The sequence below is a fragment of the Hemiscyllium ocellatum genome, chromosome 31 (genome assembly GCF_020745735.1).
Source record: "Hemiscyllium ocellatum isolate sHemOce1 chromosome 31, sHemOce1.pat.X.cur, whole genome shotgun sequence".
NCBI classification, from domain to species: Eukaryota; Metazoa; Chordata; class Chondrichthyes; order Orectolobiformes; family Hemiscylliidae; genus Hemiscyllium; species Hemiscyllium ocellatum.
This window is the reverse complement of record NC_083431.1, coordinates 35790109-35811935: the sequence shown is the minus strand read 5'-3', so window position 1 is coordinate 35811935 and position 21827 is coordinate 35790109. Positions and strand designations below refer to the sequence as shown.

At 42.4% G+C, this 21827-nt stretch overlaps 1 protein-coding gene across 1 annotated transcript in view; it reads right to left on the bottom strand.

Annotated features, from left to right (window-relative positions):
- The window catches only part of LOC132830279 (eosinophil peroxidase-like), a 46803-nt gene that overhangs the window by 2891 nt on the left and 22085 nt on the right, over nt 1-21827 (bottom strand). Inside the window, exons 8-12 of the mRNA XM_060847824.1 lie at nt 20256-20610; nt 18626-18786; nt 16218-16476; nt 10413-10583; nt 6528-6765 (exon numbers count right to left, since the gene is read on the bottom strand). Of these exons, the coding sequence (XP_060703807.1) occupies nt 6528-6765; nt 10413-10583; nt 16218-16476; nt 18626-18786; nt 20256-20610 (1184 nt within the window). The remainder of the gene's footprint in view (nt 1-6527; nt 6766-10412; nt 10584-16217; nt 16477-18625; nt 18787-20255; nt 20611-21827) is intronic.

The following is a 21827-nucleotide window of genomic DNA, read 5'->3' as shown; positions in this document are numbered from 1 at the left end:
CACAAAGATCAGCAAGGCGGCCTTTGTGTGGAGCTGCAGAAAATGGGGGAGATACTAAACGAGCATTTTGCATCAATATTTACTGTGGAAAAGGACATGGAAGATATAGAATGTAGGGAAATAGATTGTGACATCTTGAAAAATGTCCATTATACAGAGGAGGAAGTGCTGGATGCCTAGAAACGCATAAAGGTGGATAAAACCCCAGGACCTGATCAGGTGTACCCGAGAACTCTGTGGGAAGCTAGGGAAGTGATTGATGGGCCACTTGCCAAGATATTTGAATCACTGATAGACAGTGGCACCACGTTTGCCAACCTCCAGTCTTCTGGCACCTCACCTGTGACTAAGAAGGGTGGTAAGGACAAGCCAGGGAACTATTGACCAGTGAGCCTGATGTCGGTGGTGGGCAAGTTGGAGGGAATCCTGAGGGACAGGATATACATGTAATTGGAAAGGCAAGGACTGATTAGGGATAGTCAACATGGCTTTGTGTGTGGGATATCATGCCTCACAAACTTGATTGAGTTTTTTGAAGAAGGAACAAAGAGGATTGATGAGGGCAGAGCGGTAGATGTGATCGATATGGATTTCAATAAGGCATTTGACAAAGTTCCCTATGGGAGACTAGTTAGCGAGGTTAGATCTCATGGAATACAGAGAAAACTAGCCATTTGGATACAGAACTGGCTCAGAGGTAGAAGACAGAGGGTGGTTGTTTTTCAGACTGGAGGCCTGTGACCAGTGGAGTGCCTGAAGAATCAGTGCTAGATCCACTACTTTTCATCATTTACATAAATGATTTGGATGAGAGCACAAGAGATATAGTTCATAAATTTGCAGATGACACCAAAATTGGAGGTGGAGTGGACAGCGAAGAGGGTTACCTCAGATTCCAACAGGATCTTGATCAGATGGGCCAATGGGCTGAGAAGTGGCAGATGGAGTTTAATTCAGATAAATGTGAGGTACTGCATTTTGGGAAAGCAAATCTTAGCAGGACTTACACACTTAATGGCAAGGTCCTAGGGAGTGTTGCTGAACAAAGACACCTTTTAGTGCAGGTCCATAGTTCCTTGAAAGTGGAGTCGCAAGTAGATAGGATAGTGAAGAAGGTGTTTGGTATGCTTTCCTTTATTGGTCAGAATATGGAGTACAGAAGTTGGAAGGTCATGATGCGGCTGTACAGGACATTGGTTAGGCCACTGTTGAAATATTGCATGCAATTCTGATCTCTTTCATATCAGAAAGATGTTGTGAAACTTGAAAGGGTTCAGAAAATATTTACAAGGATGTTGCCAGGGTTGGAGGATTTGAGTTATAGGGAGAGGCTGAAGAGGCTGGGACTGTTTTCCCTGGAGCGTTGGAGTGACTTTGTACAGCTTTACAAAATTATGAGGGGCATGGATAAGGTAAGTAGACAAGGTCTTTTCCCTGGCGTGAGGGAGTCCAGAGCTAGAGGGCATTAGTTTAGGGTGAGAGGGCAAGATATAAAAGAAACGTAAGAGGCAACCTTTTCACGCAGAGGGTTGTACATGTATGGAATGAGCTGCCAGAGAATGTGGTGGAGGTTGGTACAATTGCAACATTTAAAAGGCATTTGAATGGGTATATGAATAGGAAGGATTTGGAGGGATATGGGCTGGGTGCTGGCAGGTGGGACTAGATTGGGTTAGGATATCTGGTTGGCATGGATGGGTTGGACCGAAGGGTCTGTTTCCATGCTGTACATCTCTATGACTATATGACTCTAATATGTTTATCATACAAGAGTGAAGCAGCTGGTTATTTTACAATTAATTTCTAAGATTGTCTTTACTCTATTTTCTCTCTCTGACACTTTGCTGTGAGACTTTCCACTTCCAAACAAAGATCATCAATCCAAACTGTTTTTTCTAAAAAATTCTTTCCTGGGTCTTGGGCTTCACTGTCAACATTTGTTTCCCCCCCCCTAACTGTTTGAATGGAATGGTTTGCTCAGCCATATTAGAGAGCATTTAAGATTCAAGCAACATGGGACTTGGGTCACCTGAAAGCCAAACCAGTTAAGGATGGCAGATTTGCTTCCCTCTAAGACATTGATGAACTAGATGAGTTTGATGATAGTTTCTTACTTGATTTTGGTTTTTACTGATTGGTTGTTCGATTCCAGGTTTATTAATTGAAATCAATTCCCATGTGCTGCAATAGTGGGATTTGAACCCAGAGCAACAGTCTGATCCTCTGGATTATTAGTTTAATGCTATCATCTCCCTTTGTCAACACCTGCACTGGACAGGTATTGCCTCACCCAGTGAGTGTTTTCAGGGAGAGATGCACAGGAGAGAAGGCAGTCAAGGGGAGATCTAATCGAGAAGTCAAAGCCTTGAGCAGGGCTGGATAGAGTATTTAGGGAGAAGCTGTTCCTATTTCTAAAAAGAACAAGATCATGATGGTATAGATTTAATGTGATGTGCAAATGAAGCAAGGAAGATGTGAGAAAATGAAACTTTCTCACAGTTGGGGTACAGAATGTGCTGCCTGGAAATGTTGAGGAGGCGGGTTCAATTGAAGCACTCAGGATGGACATTGGGTGGTTATTTGGATGAAAATAATGTGCAAGGGTGTGGGAAAAAAGCAGGAGATTGGCATTAGTCATAGAGATGTACAGCACGGAATCAGACACTTGGGACGAACCCGTCCATGCCAGCCAGATATCCCAACCTAATCTAGTCCCACCTGCAAACACCCGGCCCATATCCCTCTAAACCCTTCCTATTCATTTACCCACCCAAATGCCTTTTAAACGTTGCAATCATACTAACCTCCACCACTTCCTCTGGCAGCTCATTCCATACACACACCACCCTCTGCATGAAAAAAGTTTCCCTTTAGGTCTCTTTTATGTCTTTCCCCTCTCACTCTAAACCTATGCTCTCTAGTTCTGGACTTCCCCACCCCAGGGAAGAGACTTTGTCTATTTACCCTATCCATGTCCCTCATGATTTTATAAACCTCGATAAGGTCACCCCTCAGCTTCTGACGCTCCAGGGAAAACAGCCTCAGCCTATTCAGCCTCTCCCTATAGCTCAAATCCTCCAACCCTGGGCAACATCCTTTTAAATCTTTTCTGAATCCTTTCAAGTTTCAGAACATCCTTCCAATAGGAAGGAGACCAGAATTGCACATAAATTTTCAAATGTGGCCTAACCAATGTACTTTACATTGACAAACTATACCTCTTATGCTCACAACCAAATCATTTATGTAAATACCAAAAAGTAGTGGACTCAGCACCAATCTTTGTGGCACTCCAGTGGTCACAGATCTCCAGTCTAAAAAACAACCCTCCACCACCACCCTCTGTCTTCTACCTTTGAGCCAGTTCTGTATCCAAATGAGCTAGTTCTCCCTGTTTTCTGTGAGATCTAACCTTGCTAATCAGTCTCCCATGGGGAACCTTATCGAATACCTTACTGAAGTTCATATCGATCACGTCCAATGCTCTGCAGTGGACCCTTTTTGTTCCTTCTTCAAAAACCTCAATCAAGTTTGAGAGACATGATTTCCCCCACACAAAGCCATGTTGACTATCCCTAATCAGTCTTGCCTTTTCAAATACCAATACATCCTGTCCCTCGGAATTTCCTCCAACAACTTGCCCACCACCGACGTCAGGCTCACTGGTCTATAGTTCCCTTGCTTTTCCTTACCACCCTTCTTAAACAGTGGCACCACGTTAGCCAACCTCCAATCTCACGGCACCGAATCCGTGACTATCAATGATACAAATATCTCAGCAAGTGGCCCATCAATCACTTCTCTAGCTTCCCACAGAGTTCTAGAGTACACCTGATCAGGTCCTGGGGATTTATCCACTTTTATGCATTTCACACATCCAGCACTTCCTCCTCTGTAATATGGACATTTTTCAAGATGTCACCATCTATTTCCCTTTCTATTTATAATAAAAATAAAGCATGAATCAACTGCATTGCTTCGCCCGGAACCCCGCTGAAGATGTTACCTAGTAGGGTGACGAGACGCCTGGAAAAGAACCTTCCAGCTCAGCCAACAAACTTACATCCAGAACCTCAACCTGAGCTACAAATCATCTCAAACATTGCTATGAATATAATGTCTTTGGACTCTTGTTATCTCATTTCTGAAGGCTTCCCATTTTCCAGCCATCTCTTTCCCTGTGAACATCTACCCCCAATCAGCTTTTGAAAGTTCTTGCTTAATACTGTCAAAATTAGCCTTCCTCCAACTTAGAACTTCAACTTTTAGATCTGGTCTATCCTTTTCCATCACTATTTTAAAACTAATAGAATTATGGTCGCTGGCCCCAAAGTGCTCCCCCACTGACACCTCAGTCACTTGCCTTGCCTTATTTCCCAGGAAAGGGTTCAGAAAAGATTTACAAGGATGTTGCCAGGGTTGGAGGATTTGAGCTATAGGGAGAGACTGAACAGGCTGGGGCTGATTTCCCTGGAATGTCGGAGGCTGAGGGGTGACCTTATAGAGGTTGACAAAATTATGAGGGGCATGGATAGGGTAAATAGGCAAAATCTTTTTCCTGGGGTCGGGGAGTCCAGATCCAGAGGGCATAGGTTTAGGGTGAGAAGGGAAAGATATAAAAGAGACCTAAGGGACAACTATTTCACACAGAGGGTGGTTTGTGTATGGAATGCCAGAGGAAGTGGTGGAGGCTTGAACAACTGCAACACTTAAGAGGCATTTGGATGGGTATATGAATAGGAAGGGCTCGGAGGGATATGGGCCGAGTGCTGACAGGTGAAACTAGACTGGGTTGGAATATCTGGTCGGCATGGACAGGTTGGACCGAAGGGCCTGTTTCCATGCTGTACATCTCTAAGAGTCTACGAGTCTATGAGTAGGTCAAGTTTTGCACCTTCTCTAGTAGGTACATCCACATATTGAATCAGAAACGTCTTTTGTACACACTTAACAAATTCCTCTCCATCTAAACCCTTAACACTATGGCAGTCCCAGCCTATGTTTGGAAAGTTAAAATGCCCTACCATAACCACTCTAATTCCTACAGATAACGGAGGTCTCCTTACAAATCTGTTTCCCAATTTCCCTGACTATTATGAGGTCTATAGTACAATCTCAATAAGGTGATCATCCCTTTCTTATTTCTCAGTTCCATCCAAATAACTTCCCAAAAATACCACTCCCCCTCCTTCCTTGCCTCCCTTTCTATCCTTCCTGTAGCGTTTGTATCCTGGAACATTAATCTGTCAGTCCTCTCCATCCCTGAGCCATGTTTCTGTAATTGCTATGATATCCCAGTCCCATGTTCCTAACCATACCCTGAGTTCGTCTGCCTTCCCTGTTAGGCCTCTTACATTGAAATAAATGCAGTTTAATTTATCAGTCCTACCTTGTTCTCTGCTTTGTCCCTGCCTGCCCTGACTGTTTGACTCACTTCTTTTCTCAAATGTACCAGTCTTAGATTGATCTCTTTCCTCACTATCTCTGAGTCCTCCCCCTCCTTCTCCTATACACCAGCTCCTCAGCCATGCATTCATCTGCTCTAACGTCCTATTCCTGCCCTCACTAGCTCGTAGTCCCAGGAGTAATCCGGATATTACTACTCTCGGAGACCTCCTTTTTAAATTCCTGCCTAACTCTCTGTATCCTCCTTCAGAATCTCATCCTTTTCCCTTCCTATGTCGTTGGTTCCAAAGTGTCCAATGACCTCCTGCTGGTCCCTCTCCCCGTTGAGAACATTCTGCACCCTCTCGGAGACATCCTTGATCCTGGCACCAGGGAAGGAACATACCATTCTGATGTTTCACTGCTGGACACAGAAATGTCTGCCTGTGCCTCGGACTAGAGAGTCTCCTAACACACTTGATCTCTTGCAACCCAATGTACCCCTCATTGCATTAGAGCCAGTCTTGATCCAAGAAACTTGACTGTTTTTGTTACATTCCCCTTAGAATCCATCACCCTCTACATTTTCCAAAACAGCGTACTCGTTTGAAATGGGGATAGTCACAGAAGACTCCTGCACCACTTGCCTACCTCTCTTATCTTTCCTGGAATTAACCCGTCTATATGACTGTATCTGAAACTTTTTTCCTTCCTATAACTGCCATCCATCACATCCCCCTGCTCTTGAACTGGCAGAGGCACGATCTGCCAAATGGCTTTCTTCACCTTTCCAGTGAACCCAGGCCCAGACATTTCCATTAATGTTGTTTTGCATGTTTTTAACCCTTACATTTCCTCAGGGGACTAAGTGATTGAAGCTACTTGGGGTCCTCATGGTCTGTTGGGTTTTCAATTGGCTGTTATACAACACAATTATGGAGAAGAAAAAGTCATTGACAATCTTTCAGCACTCCCTCTATCTGCTTTATCCAACAACATAAATTAATGACTGAACCTACTAGTGCCCAGGCTGGTAGCTCTGTATCTCTGAACTGCAGTGCTTTTATTGTGAAATATAAACTCTCACCTCAATGAATGTTAACGCTTTTAAGTTTTATTTTGCTGCTACTATTGTTCCTTACCTGTCTCCATCTCTCAGGTTCTTGAATTGTTGTCCTATTAAACAAGCCAACAAAGGGCCCACTCTGCCACCTGCTTCAAAGGGTTCGGAGATTGCCCCCAACCACACGTCAATATTTTCTGGAATTCTATACAAGCTAATGAGTTTCCTCACTAAAGGAGTATTGCGGAGGACCTGAAAGAGCTGACTGTAATTTCTGGGTGCTGAAAGGCCACAGAATCTTCGCCAAGCATTGTAACCTGTGAAGTTCAGAGAGTGTGAAACATAAAATATATCTGTCAGCAACTAAATGTTACACTGGACAAAATGTGCACAATAAACTTTATTTTCTTATGACATAGACACTGAGATTCAAAGATTTGGTGATGAGCAGATATTCTCAGTACCTTATTGCCTTTATAGTTACAAGAGATCACAGTGCAGACTAAAGTTTCGTTCACATCTTCAGCTGCATCATCCCACCAGTACCACAATTAACTTTGACCAGCTAACCATCAGATAATGGCAATGCCTTTCTGAAGCTTTGTAGAATGTTCTGGAAGTACTCTTCTTGTTATATCTTACCATAACTCATTCAAGATGGATTTGTGGATATGAATGGATGCTGTCTCATGTCTCCATCTAGTGGTACTAGCTCAGACTAAGGACTCAAGCTGGGGGAGTTGGTGTGATTAAAAAACTTTGCACTTCCTGAGACGCATGAGTACCAACAATTGTAACCATCTTCCTTTGTGATAAAAATGATTCCTAGATTCCAACATTCAATACATTTCAAAAGTAACTTATTACTTTTGGGTCCTTTGGGAATTTAGGACATCCCAAGATGCTGCAAACATTTTCTGGTAAACATTCTTTTAGCCATTTCTTGGTAAATACACCCTGGAAATAACAAATGCTAAGTATTTTTCCATAAAATCTATTTGAAAAATATTCTTTTATAAATAAATCAATCATTAAATATTCACCCATAAATTATTCAACCACAGTGAATCTCTAGTAAATACTATCACAATGACTTAGAACCCCAAAATATTATGGACATTTTTAGTCTTTAATTCAAAATCTTTTTTTTAAAAAAAAGACGATTGCTGCAAAAAAAGTGCAGGTGTACATTCACCTGGTTTGGCCTACATGTGACTCCAGACCCATAACGTGGTTGCCTGAACTGTCCTCTGGAATGGTCTACAACCTTCTCAAGGCCAACTAGAGATGGGCAATCAATGTTGGCCAGCTGGTGAATGCTGTGTGCTTGATTGATGGGATGATTCATCTAAAGATGTGAAGGAAACTTCAGTCTGCACTATGACCTCTTGTCACAGTGGCAATAAAGGCAATAAAGGACTGAGATTAACTGCCCATTAGCAAGCCACCTCTGCAAATTATGCCCCAAACTGTAGACAATGTTGTGTTTTGCTGTTTGATAAATGCACAAAAATAGAGATTACTAAGCCAATTTCAACTCTGTTGGTGTGGGCTGAACATTGACATATGTACCAGCCTGTGTTTGAGTGTTAACTTGTGTGAAAGTATAGTTGAAAACCTATCCCCTAGTCACCACTGTATTGCAGGTAATGAATGCTTTCATCCAGATAGCTCCAAGTCAGCTACCTAGTAGCCAGCCAAAAACAACTGATCATGCCTCACAAGCCTTGTTGAGTTCTTTGAGGATGTGGTGAGACAAGTTGATGAAGGTTGAGCAGTGGATGTGGTGTATATAGATTTCAGTAAGGCATTTGGTTCCCCACAGTAGGCTCATTCAGACAGTTAGGAGGTATGGAATACAGGAAATTTGGCTATCTGGATACAGAACTGGCTTGCTGAAAGATGACAGCAAGTGGTAGTGGATTGAAAGTATTTCTGCCTGGAGGTCGGTGACCAGTGATGGCCCACATGGATCTGTTTTTGGTCTCTACTCTTTGTAGTTTTTATAAATGACTTGAAGGAAGAAGTGGAAGGGTGGATTAGTAAGTTTGCCAATGACTCAAAGTTCAGTGGTGTTGTAGATAGTGTTGAGGGCTACAACAAGACGTGGCAGGATGCCGAGCTGGGCTGAGAAGTGGCAGATCTAGTTTAACCTGGATAAATGCAAAAAGTGATTCATTTTGAAAGATCAAAGTCAAAAGCTGAATACAGGGTTAAAGACAGGATTCTCGGCAGTGTGGAGGAATAGCGGGATCTTGGGGTCCATGTACATACATCCCTCAATGTTGCCACCCAAGTTGATAGGGGTGCTAAGAAAGTATATGGCTCTCATTAGCAGGGGCACTGAGTTTGAGAGCTATGAGGTTTTAATGCAGCTCTATCGAGCCCTGGTTAGACCACATTTGGAATATCATGTCCAGTTCTGCTCGCCTCACATAGGAAGGATGTAAATGCTTTACAGAGGATGCAGAGGAGATTTACCAGGATTGGAGGGCATGTCATATGAAGAGAGGTTGAGTGAGCTAGGGCTTTTCACACTGGAGAGAAGAAGGAAGAGAAGTAACTTGATAAAGATGTACCAGGTAATGAGAGGCCTAGATAGAGACATTTCCCTAGGGCAGAAATAGTTGTCACACGGGGTCATAATTTTAAGATGACTGGAGGAAGGTATATGGGAGATGTCAGAGGTAGGTTTTTTACACAGTGGTGGAATGCACTGCCAGTGGTGGTAGCAGAGTCAGATACATTAGTGAATTTAAGCGACTGCTGGGCAAGCACATGGATGGCAGTAAATTGAGGGGTATGTAGGTTAGGTTGATCTTAGATTTAGATGCTCAGCACAAAATCGTGGGCCGAAGGACCTGTACTGTGCTGTACTGTTCTATGTTCTATGTTCTAACTCATTTTTGCTTTTTCACTCGTGGGACCTGAGCATTGCCAGATGGCCAATATTTATTGCCCATCCCTAGTTAGCCTTCAGAAGGTGACGGACCATTTCAGAGGGTAGTTGAGAATCAACTACAGATCTGTAGGTTCAGAGTCGTAGCTAGGCTAGACATGGTGAGGACAGTGGATTTCCTTCCCTGAAAGACATTGTGAGCCAGATGGGTCTTTTTTTGCCCTGACAAATGACAATGATTTGATAGCCAACAGTAAGTTCTTAATGCCAGATATTTTCAGAATTCAAGCTATACCACCAGTTTTGGCAGGATTTTAATCCAGGTGCCCAGAACTTCAGCTGAGTTTTTGGATTAATAGTCTGTCAATAAAATCATTTTCTTTCCCAATTCTTTACAATGAGAACATATTTCCACATATTGCTCTCTACTTCTTTGCAGAATTCATGGCATGAATTCCAGCAAATCATCTCTGGTCAGTACATATCAATTAATAGTCTTTGGTAAATATTTCATGGCTGATACTTCTCAGCAAACATAAGTTACAAGTACTCACTGGTAAATATTGGCAAGTGAATAACCTTAATTTATCTTTATTGTTTAAAACAAAACTCCTCAGTCAATACTCTCCTAATGATCATCCCTCTGATAAAGTCTCCTGACTGAATCCATCCTGGCAAATAATCCCAGGAATAATTCAGAGGGAATTATTGCGAGATCTCAGACATGTATCATATAACAGCAGATAAGATACCCAGAGGTGTGATTCTGATCCCATTTTCCGCAGTCTCTGATGATTGTAAGATGATCCCACAGATTGTTTCTCAGTTCCTCACTCAGTACCTGCTCTCTACTACCCAGCACTGGACTTCAGCCTTTCATCAGCCTTTCCATATCATTCCCAATAATGCTGAGGGAAATCAGTTTTTCTCAGTGAGTATGACCAATATGTTGCTGCTGGTCTCTTGATAATGTGGCTCCAGACACTGAAATTCTTGTATTAACTCACATTTTTACAAATTTGCTTTTCAGAGTCAACCTCTACCCAGTGTTTGTTTTCTACTTACCTGGGAGTCCATGATCCCGGGAACGCTGCATATTCAGGGAACCCAGGTCCATTCCTAAATGAGCAGTCAGTTCAAACAGTTTCTCCCGCAATTCGTCTGGTAACATCCTGTCCTGTGTCGGCAGTTTAGCTGGTCTGCCCAACAACCCTCGCATGAGAGGATCGACTCCACCTAATACACACAGACACATACACAAAACAAGACCCTTTCATCCATTTCCCAGTTTGACAACATACTGTCTGACATGCAGCTGGTGGAACAGTGACTGATGCTGCACATTAAATATCTCCAACTGAGCTAAACAGGAATATTGTGACAATGACTATTACCCAATAAAAGCACCATTGAAACGATACCCATAATGAGTTATTTTACCCTTCAGGTTGAAGTCCCTAAACCAACACTGACGCAAGGGTAAATGGCAATGCTAGACAGCTGTTCCTCTTGACATGAGTAAAACAGAGGATAGACCGCTGTTCATTGCATTAAACTGTAACTATCTGTTATCAGGTATCACCCTGCATTAACATCCGGAATAAATTGAAGAGAAAGTGTAGGACTTCACTTGGAATAATCTCCTGAATTCTGATTGTGCTGAACATTCTCAATAATCTACAGTTGCCCAGAATGGAGATAAAAAGTTCTTCACTACTGAACACAGACTGGAATCCTATCCTTCTCTATAGGGAGAAGTTAGTCGTTGATGAATGGTGAATGAATAATGCAAACAACGCAGATCAGAGTCATATTCAGGCACAGAAACCAACCCAACCCAATAACAGTAAGAGTTTGTGAACAAAAACAGAACATTGTGGAAACAGTGAGTTTTGAGAAGATTTGTAGCTCAGGGTGAAGTTGTGGATACAAGTTTGTTCGCTGAGCTGGAAAGTTTGGTTTCAGACATTTCATCGCCATACGCAGTAACATCATCAGTGAGCCTCTGGATGAAGCACTGGTGGGATGCCCACTTTTTATTAATGTGTTCAGGTTTCCTTGAGTTGGTGGCATCATTTCCTATGGTGATGTCATTTCCTATTCTTTTTCTCAAGGGGCGGTAACTGGAATTCAAGTCAATGTGTTTGTTGATAAAGTTCCGGTTGGAATGCCATGCTTCTAGGAATTCTCACGCGTGTCTCTGTTTGGCTTGTCCAAGCTAGATTTCTGACTGTTTGTCTGAACAGGTGGAAAACTAGCCACCAGGATATATGAATACCAACTAGCCACAAAAAGACGTGACCCACTCTCACTAGTATCTTTAATACAAATGAGGAAGGACACCATTTTGACTGGGACAACACATCCATCCTAGGACAAGCCAAATAAATTCATGCGTGAGAATTCTTAGAAGCATGGTATTCCAACCTGAACTCTTTCAACAAACACATCGACTTGGATTCCATACCACCAGTGCTTCATCGAGAGGTTGTTTGATGATGTTGCCTAGTATGGTGACGAAACATCTGTAACTGAACCTTCCAGCTCAGCTAGCAAACCTACATCCATTGTGGAAATACCCAACAGGTCAGGCAGCATCTGTGAAGACAGAAAAACAAAATATTCACTCAGTTTCTCTCTTTTGACATACTGCTAGATCTGCCGAATATTGCAGCATTTTCTGCTTTGCTTTCCAATTTCCATCATTCAGAATAATCTATTTGTAATTTATCAACAGATATAATTGTACATTCCATGAAGAATGTGACCTGGCAGGTTCAACCAGTCTTGAGGGGCAAGGTGTGAGACTTGTCAACATTCAGATAACATACTGAAGGCAGCACTGGTAGTAACTAGCTATTATAGAGAGCAAGTGACAAACTTCTGGACTTGCTGAAGTAAGAGGATTTTAATCCAAATCCTTAGGTTAATAAACGAAAAAAGGATGAATTGATATTCCAAGGGTTGATATCCAAACCAAAATGTGCAGGATTTGTTTGAAGTGTGAACAATATGCCTTATACTGACTTCAGTATTTAAGTGACTGACTAGAATATTTGTCCATTGCATCATTTTATCAGCACCTGAATGTGAATTCTGGGACAAATTCATCAGCCACAGTGAAAGTGATTCTCCTGGTCTTCTGTCAATCACTTTCTCCTGTATCTGCCTGTGCAATACAGCTGGAGAAGAAATAAATCACTTGAATCGCAAAATTGCACACACTGACGTTGCCTATATTCAATAACTACTTGGTCACTAGGGTAATGAAATCTCTGCATGTTGAGGCAACTGATGGGAGCTTTCAGACTGTGGCCTTCATCTCAACAAAACTGTACTATTCATATCCTCCCTTTGGTGTTTCCATCCACATTGGTGTTTCTGTCTGCTTCCCTAAGGAATTCGATTAACTCCAAGCCATTCCTGACCATGTATTCAAGACATGTCTAAGGCGACAATCAATGGCTAACCAGCCAATGTAACTCATGTCACTAACTGCTACTTGGAAACAATTAAATGAATAAAATTCAAGAGTTGTCTTTGCACTTCTGGATGCTTTATGCCTTGGAATATGAAGAGGTGACATACATCAGTTTCTAACCCTGAACTAGATTGTTCTGAAGTGTCTGCATCAGAAGAATCCACTTGCACCTTTCAGTTTTGTTTCTCTCTCAGTCACCACAACCCAACTTGACTAATAACTAAGAAGACAAGAAGCAATGTACAATTAACTTCTGACACTTCAACTTTTCTCTCTTGTAAAACTAAAAGATCTCATCATAAATTAAACAATCATAAACAAAAATATATGTACATCAAGTCTTTCATTAACACTTGAGTGTCCTTTCTCATAATTGACATATGAAGGTTGTCCATGTTAGAGATTCATGGATTGGAGGTTGTGATCATCTTTCAAGATTCTACACTCTCTGGAACAGTTCCTATTGATTGGACGGTAGCTAATGTAACTGACTATTTTAAAAAGGTGGTAGGCAGGAACAGAGTTATGGAACAGTTAGCCCAATATTGGCACAGTGGAAAATGCTACAGTCCATTCTCAAAGATTTAGCAGCAGAGCACTTGGAAAACAGTGCTAGGATTGGACAGATTCAGTTTGAATTCACAAATGGAAAATTATGCTTGAAAAAACCTACCAGAATTTTGAGGTTGTAACTGACAAGGTGAATAAGGAGGAGTCAGTGGATGTGGTTTGTTTAGACTTTCAGAAGGCTTTTGATAGGGCCCCTCATAAGAGGTTAGCATGTAAAATTAAAGCATATGTGACTGGAGTAATGTACTGGCATGGATTCAAAACTAACTGGTAGGCAGCAAACGATGTGTAAGAATAAATGGGTAATTTTCCGAGTGGCAGTCATTGACTAGTGGAGTGTCTTCGGGATCAGTGCTTGGGCCTTAGCTATTCACAATATATTAATGATTTAGATGAGGGAACTAAATGTAACATCTCCAAGTCATCCAAGACTCAAATCTGGGTGAGAGGGTGATCTATGAGAAGCATGTAGAGAAGCTTCAATGTGATTTGGCTAAGTTGACCGAGTGAGTAAATGCATGGCAGATGCAGTATAATGTGGATAACTGTGAGGTTATCCACTTTGGTAGCAAAATCAGGGAGACAGGCAGGAGGCTGGAAGAATACAGCAAGCCAGGCAGCATCAGAAGGTGGAGAAGTCCACGTTTTGGATGTAACTCTTCTTCAGGACTGGGGTGTTCAAGTTGATAGACTTTGCGATTGATTGGGAAGGGGAAGGTACAATGAATCCTTAGTGCCCTTGAGCACTAGTCATTGGAAGCAAACATGCAGGTACAGCAGACAGTGAAGTTGACAAATGGTACATTGGCATTCATAGTGCCAGGGTGAGAATTCAGAAGTACACATGTCTTTCTATACAAGGCACTTATATAGGGCATTGCTGTGACCTCACTTGGTGTATTATGTGGAATTTTCCAAAATCGAAAAGCAATGGTCCTTCACATTCAGTGTGGGTAGTGGGTGTTATCACCCAGATTTGAATCTTGGATGACTTGGAAATATTACATTTAGTTCCCTCATCTAAATCATTAATATATATTGTGAATAGCTAGGGTCCAAGCAATGATCCCAAAGACACTCCACTAGTCAATGACTACCACTCAGAAAATTACCCATTTATTCTTACACATCATTTCCTGCCTACCAGCTAGTTCTGTATCCATGCCAGTACACTACCCCAGTTGTATACTCTTTAAGTTTATAGTTTATCACAGGCAGCTTTAACTACCCACATTCATTCCCCAATATGTTGTAATGGCTTCCATGTTTGCACAGTAGTTCTACATTAACTGATGTCACACTTCTGCTCTGGAGCTGGACATGATGTGGTGAACCGATGAGTTTATCCGTGATCAGTCACTACACTTCACTGACAGCTCAGAACAGTGAAACGTCAAACAAAATACATAATCAAATATCAGACAATTGAACAATTAAAAAACACAATCTTCATAGCCAAAGACAGTGCAGCACCACTTGTGGACAGAGGCTACAAGTCAAGTTCCACCAATTCCTGAAGAAGGGCTTATGCCCGAAACATCAATTCTCCTGTTCCTTTGATGCTGCCTGGCCACAACACATTTTTCCAGCAACACATTTTTAAGCTCTGATCTCCAGCATCTGAGGTCCTCACTTTCTCCAAGTTCCACCAATTGACATGAATAGTGTAGAGGGAAGACCGACATCTAGGAAATGTCCTTTGTTTTCTGTAGAAGCTGTGGCGCACATATTTACAGGTTAGGTGTTGCCTTGTGCACTCTTTTTCTCCTTCATGCCTACATCAGCCTTTCCCAAAAAGCACGGGAACAAATGAATTCCAGAAGGGACATAGGGGGCATATCTAATTGCATATCAAATTCAGATGACAGATTTGGATGATAATGGGGTTGTGGGAAGGAAGAATGTAGCATTTATTTCTCAGGGTTGAGTTTGGGAAATAGAAAGTTTTTTTGGCAACTTAGCATGACCAATTCATCTAACCTGCATATCTTTGTGACTGTAGGAGGAACCCCACATAGACATGGGAAGAATGTGCAAACACCACACAGACAGTCGCCCGAGGGTGGAATCAAACCCAGGTCCCTGGCGCTGTGAGGCAGCAGTGCTAACCACTGGACCAGTGCTAACCACAGTGCTGTGAAGATGTGCAGTGACGTGAGGCAGACCAAAGAAACCAAAAGTAAAGGCTTTTCCTTCTTTCAGTTCCCCTCTTGCCCCACCCCAAATCCCCCCCTTCCCCCCCCCCCACATCCCCACCTTCATGATGATCCCTTGATCCTCTGGGAGGTGAGCAGTTAAATGGACCCAAGGTTGAGACTGTATCTGGGAGATGCTGGAGATCAGAGTTGAAGAGTGTGGTGCTGGAAAAGCACAGCCAGTCAGACAGCATCCGAGGAGCAGGACAGTCGACGTTTCAAGTATAAGCTCTTCATCAGACATTGATGCTGATGAAGAGCTTATGCTCGAAACGTTGACTCTCCTGCTCCTCGGAGGCTGCCGGACCGGCTGTGCTTTTCTAGCACCACACTCTGAGTCTGTATCTGATGGATATTTCCCTCTCCCTTTGACCAGCTCAGTTTCTTATGCAACTGCCTTTCTGTTGTGTCCATGAGAATATGTGTCCCCAAATTAAAAACCTGGAAAGGAACAGTTTACTCTGGATGTGTTATTCCTGCCTATGGCTGGGGCAGATATAGCAAGGAAAAACATTCAGCTCAAAAAGAAACACAGGACTTCTTGGTCAGTTGAAAGCTGCTCTCAGACTCACTGCAATCTCTCAGGATGAGATTGCTGCCGTCATATTAAAGATTGTTACCTACCTTCCTTGATCAGTCTCCAGGGAGTGAAGAAAGCCTGGTGCAGGTCAAGGCTTTTGAATTGTGGGTGTTCCTGGTAGCTTTCATCAAAACGGAATAGCTTTGGCTGAATGCTGAGATGTCCGAAACGGAAAGCTGCTGTTGCGACTACATTGGCAATACCAGGATCGATAGATTCATCATAGCCTTCATAAGGTGAGAGATATTTCTTTGTTGCCTCCTTTCCGATTACCAGGGGAACATAGTCTCTGTGGTTTATTATCTGTAGCAGTGAGAAACGAGAACATTTTCAAAAATTAGTACAACGAGATGCAAAAATAATCCATTTAACAGGGACCATTAAGAGCATTAACAAATGAACTATTTGCCACTGGATATTAAATACTTAGAGCTCTGGCACAGAGAGAAGGATTCGTGTTTTCACCATTGCTGAGGTGTGGGAGTGAGAAGGATTGCAAATTGGCCTTTACCGCAAGATTCTCATGTGAATCAGTCTCATTTGGTTAAATACTTACCACAGTACGAAGCAATCATCTGAATTTAACACGCTGTGTGACCCCAGATCAGGGCCTCACCACTGTCCGAACATGAGGGTGTGCACAGGGCCTCTCCGCTGTCTGAACATGGAGGGGTGGGGGTGTGGAGGGGGTGGGGTGGGGGCGGGGGAGATCAGGGTCTCCCCACTGTGTGAACATGTTGGAGGGTGGGGGTGGGTGGGTGGGAGAAGATCAGGGCCTCCATAGAGTCTGAACACAGGGTGGGTGGGAGGTGGGGAGGGGGTCAGACATCCTTACTGCTAGAACAAGCGTGGGTGGGGGAGGGGTAGTGTGGGGAGGGTACTCCTTTGCTCCCCCTTACATTCCTTCCTGTAGGAATTTTAGCCAAAACCCACTGACCATTTCTCACGGCTTTCCTTCTGACTCTTCACGGTGAAGAAACAGCTCCTCAGGTTTCAACATTTCAACAAGATGAGCAGCGTGCTTAGCTGAGTTTTGCCAATTCTGTTCATATTTCTCAGCTGTAGCAGTCTTCTTTCAAAGTGAATGAACGTAACTTCATGAATCAAAATCGGAAATTGCTGGTAAAACTCAGCAGGTTTGGCAGCATCTGTGGGAAGAGAGCAGAGTTAATGTTTCAAGTCCAGTGATTCTTCATGAGAACTCAGTCAAAATGTTAGCTCTGCTTTCTTTCCATAGGTGCTGCCAAAGTTTCTATTTCTGTTTCAGATCTCCAGCATCCGGCGTTCTTTAGTTTATATTATTAACTTCATAAATCTTCTTTCTTGATTGCTTTCCTTGCAGCTTCCACCAATGTCCAGGTGACCATAGTTTTCAGTACGGAGTTAGATCAAGATGTAGGCAAAACAGGCATGGCAGCATTACAACCCTTTGTTAAAAATACAAAGATCCATCCACTGGTGGACAGGGCAGTGAGGAAGGCTTTTGGCACACTGGCCTTCATCAGTCAAGGCACTGAGTATAGAAGTTGGAAAGTTATGTTGCACTTGTACAGGACATTGTGAGGCTGCTTTTGGAGTATTGTATTTAGATTTGCTCACCTGGTTGTAAGAAGGATGTTACTAAACTAGAAAGAGTGCAGAAGAAATGCACAAGGATGTTGTCAGGACTCAATGGTCTGAATTATAGAGAGACGTTGGACAAGCTAACACTTTTCTCTTTAGAGCCTAGGAGACTGAGGGGGTCCTTCTGAAGTGTATAACGTCATGAGAGGCATGCACTCAGTCTTTTCCCCAGGGCTGGGGAATCAATGACCAGGGTAACCAGAGGTTAGAGGGGAAAGAATGAAAGGGAACCTGAGGAGCAATGTTTTTTTACACAGAGGATGGCATGAGTATGGAATGAGCTGCCAGCTGAAGTGGTTGAGGCAGGTAGGTGAGCAACATTTAAAAGGCATTTGGACAACTATATGGATAGGAAAGGATTAGAAGGATATGGCAAAACAAAAGTGAGGACTGCAGATGCTGGAAATCAGAGTCTAGATTAGAGTGGTGCTGGAAAAGCACAGCACGTCAGGAAGCACTCAAGGAGCAGGTAAATCAACGTTTCAGGCAAAAGCCCTTCATCAGGACGGATATGGGCCAAGTTCAGAGAAATGGGGCTAGCATGGGCAGACATTTTGGTCGGCATGGACCAGTTTGGGCCAAAAGGCCTGTCTCCGTGTTGGAGGACTCTCTGACTCTACGACGTGGCGTTGGGCTATTATCACATGTAGTTCAACCTTGGAGAAGGAAACAGGATTGCTTTTTGATGGATAGATTTTAAAAATAAAAATAGTGTCTGCTGTTTAGAACAAATATATTAAATTCAGTCCCACAACTTGCTGTGATGGGATTTGGAATTTAGTTAGAGAGTTGAATTACCGTGGTGTTACCAGAGATATTTTCTCTGTACCTGCTGAAAAGCTCCCAGGATTTTTCTCGCTTCCTGGTAGGTTGTTTCTCCGCTCCAGTGAGGGTTCAGTTTCTTCAACTCTCTCGCTAAACGATTGTGTTCCCGGAGAAACACTGTATGGAAGGTTAATATCCCCAGTTGTTCATTGACACGTACATCCCCTGTGAACAGGATCAGTGTTGGATTTACCATTGTCTTGTTAATGAAGGAGACAGAGACATAGAGAAATATCCAAAAGAACAGTCACTTGAGTATGGATTAGATGGTCAGGAAGATCAAGAAATCCAGGGTTTTAAGGAAGCACAAGATTGAACCTCAGATAGCATTATACATTCCATTCTAACAACCAGATGGTGCTACCCATTCAATAGAACAACAATGAATCATCCTTAGCAAAGTTTAAGGTGGGTTATCCCATCTGTTTTATGATGTGGCTTACTCAACCTCAGTAACAATCACAGTTGCTTAGAAATCCCCTGTTAGAAATCACTCCCTTTCTTTCCTCTAGTTGAGTCATCTTTCCTGTTTTTATTGTCATTAGGTGTCATCCCTTCCTTTTCTTTGGCATACAGTTTATTCTCCACACCAGGCTACCACATCACTTGTTTCTTCACACTGCTATCATTGCACTCAGAAAGAAAGTACTCTGCTGTGGGATTGAGACTGGATATATCTTGGAGAAATGTAGAATTGACATTTGATCTTTAGACCCTCTCGGTGTAAAGTGTCATCACAGCATTCATGTTAAAGCATCAGACCTAGGTCCTAACAGTGTCACAACATGCTTGATGCCAGATTAGCTTGGAATCTGTAGATGTTCTCTTGATATTATCCCAATACTGACATTAGATTCCTTAAATATACAAAAAGGATGTGAAATGTCTGTTTGCAGTCCCTGTCGCAAAGTAGTGAAGAATCAGAATTATTTTTAGTCAATGTGCACAAGCGTTATGACACACCCAGAACTGTTAGGATTTGAACCCAGACGTTTTGGCCCTTTTTGCCACAAAGCCCCGCTATCCCTGTATAACCTGCAGCTAATTGTTTTGGTGTTAATGCGTAGCAATGAGGAATAGGTATGCTACTGTTGCTAATGTCATTCCTGGCCCTGCCCTCAATCCACTCCAGAGTATCTGCCTTACCAACATCTAGCTGAGGCAATTTCTGATACCTCAAAGTTTACTTACTCTGCAACAGATTGGCTGACTTTTTAATCACTTGAGGAAGACTCATGCAGTGGGTATTTCTGAGAGATTCTACACAGGCTACTAAGACATAGTTTTTAAACTATATATATATATATATATATATATAAATAAAGAGAGAACAGCAGAACTACTGTGGAACTTTGGGGACATATCCTAGAAATTGATGCCTCTATCTGTATCTTTGTCAATATGGTGACTGCTGTTCTTGAAGCTCAGTAAGTGCACACAATCATCAAGTTGGAAGCTTTGGTGTTCATTTCTAGTTAATCAACCAACTTTTACATCATTATTGCCTAACACCTTTATATGTAAATTCCTGTGATGTGTGTTAAACAATAGTAAAGCTGGAGCTGTGTATGTAAAAAGTATGTCCCATACAAAAGTGACTTGAGGCAGGATTTCTAAATCCAGCTGTTACCCACCAGCTATAAAACACGGAGTTGAATTTTCACTGGTGAAACAACTTTCCCCCATACTTCCACAAAGGTTGCTTGAAATGGTGTTAAATGGTAAATATTCTCGTCCATTGTCAGAGTATTCCGTGTTGACAGCCAACAGACCAAGTTCATTAGTGAGGTTTCTGAGTTTGTTGGCCACACAGTCCGTGCTGCCATAGACTTCATTCACATCAATGAAAGATGTAAGTACGTTCATCTGCTGCCGAGTGTTGACATCTCCAAAGGATGAGCCCAGCTCACCGCTGCCACATGCAGGAGCTGACCGGAAGAATGGCAAGCATATACGCTGGTTCTTGATTCTTGTGTCACCTCGAGGGATCTGTCAGGAAAAGTGCAGAAATCTGTCAAACATAGTTAATTATAAATACATCCAGAGGAATAAAAAAATCCAAGAGGAGCACTGGACTGCTGACTCATCACAGAGAGAGATGACTGGGAGTGAGTATAACATGTGAGTTCCCACAGCGCATTGAAGGGAGGACCTTTATGGTTGTCAGCCTGACAACTGAACTCATGCTGTTGGTATCACTTGCTTTCAAAAACCAGACAAATTATGGAACTGATCCCTGAGTTTGGAACACATTGTGAATGTAAATTGGAAGAAAATAATCTGTCTGGAGTCAGTAAGTTCAGACATTCAGAAAGTTTCTTCTGGTGCAAAGCTTCAATATGGCAGACATTTACTACCTGCTGGAGGTATACTGACCATTATAGGTTGTAAATTTTAAATTCTGTCCACAGTGCCCATTCCTCAAAGTGGCATTAAACCTTCACCATATAGAAATGAGAGTCTCTCTACCTCTCTGTCATTTGGCTAAGACACATCACATGCCCTCAGGAAACAGAGGCTTGTAGTTGGTTTATCACGCTAGCAAGCTGCAAATGACAAGGTGACTTACTTTGAAGTAAATAACACTTGGGGGGTCCTGCATAGAGTGGATAAGAAGGATCAGTTTTGTTTTACAGAGAGGTGACTAGCCAGTGCCAAATGATGATGAGAAGGCAGTTGAGGAGGGATCTGCAGCCCCGCAGAATACTGGGGATGTGGAACATACTGTCTGAAAGAGCGGTAGAGGCAGAAAACACGCACTGTTCCTCTTATAAAATGTGTGCTTGAAGGTGAAAAAATGTAGAATTGGAAAATGTGATAATGCAATGTTACTTTTTTTGACCAGGACAGATATGACAACTAAATAGCCTCCCTCTGGACTGCCCATTTTTAATGTTTCTAAATTTCTAAGACAATACATTATTAAAGGTGTCTTTCTGAAATGTGAAGCCTGGAAACATATCTGGTCCCCTGACTGCACAGCTAAAGTGAAACATCACGCTCCAAACCAATCTTCACTGATCCCTACTGCTCTCCCTTCCTGATTCAAATCCAATTGCATAATCTTCTACCAGCTTTGACAGATGAGTAAAAAGTCGAGGAACTCATCTTGAGAAAAATAAAATGGGATCTTCTTAAGATATAGTATAATTCAACACTGTCTCCTTAACAACACAAGGAGAAATTTTAAGCCCATTTCATCCTCT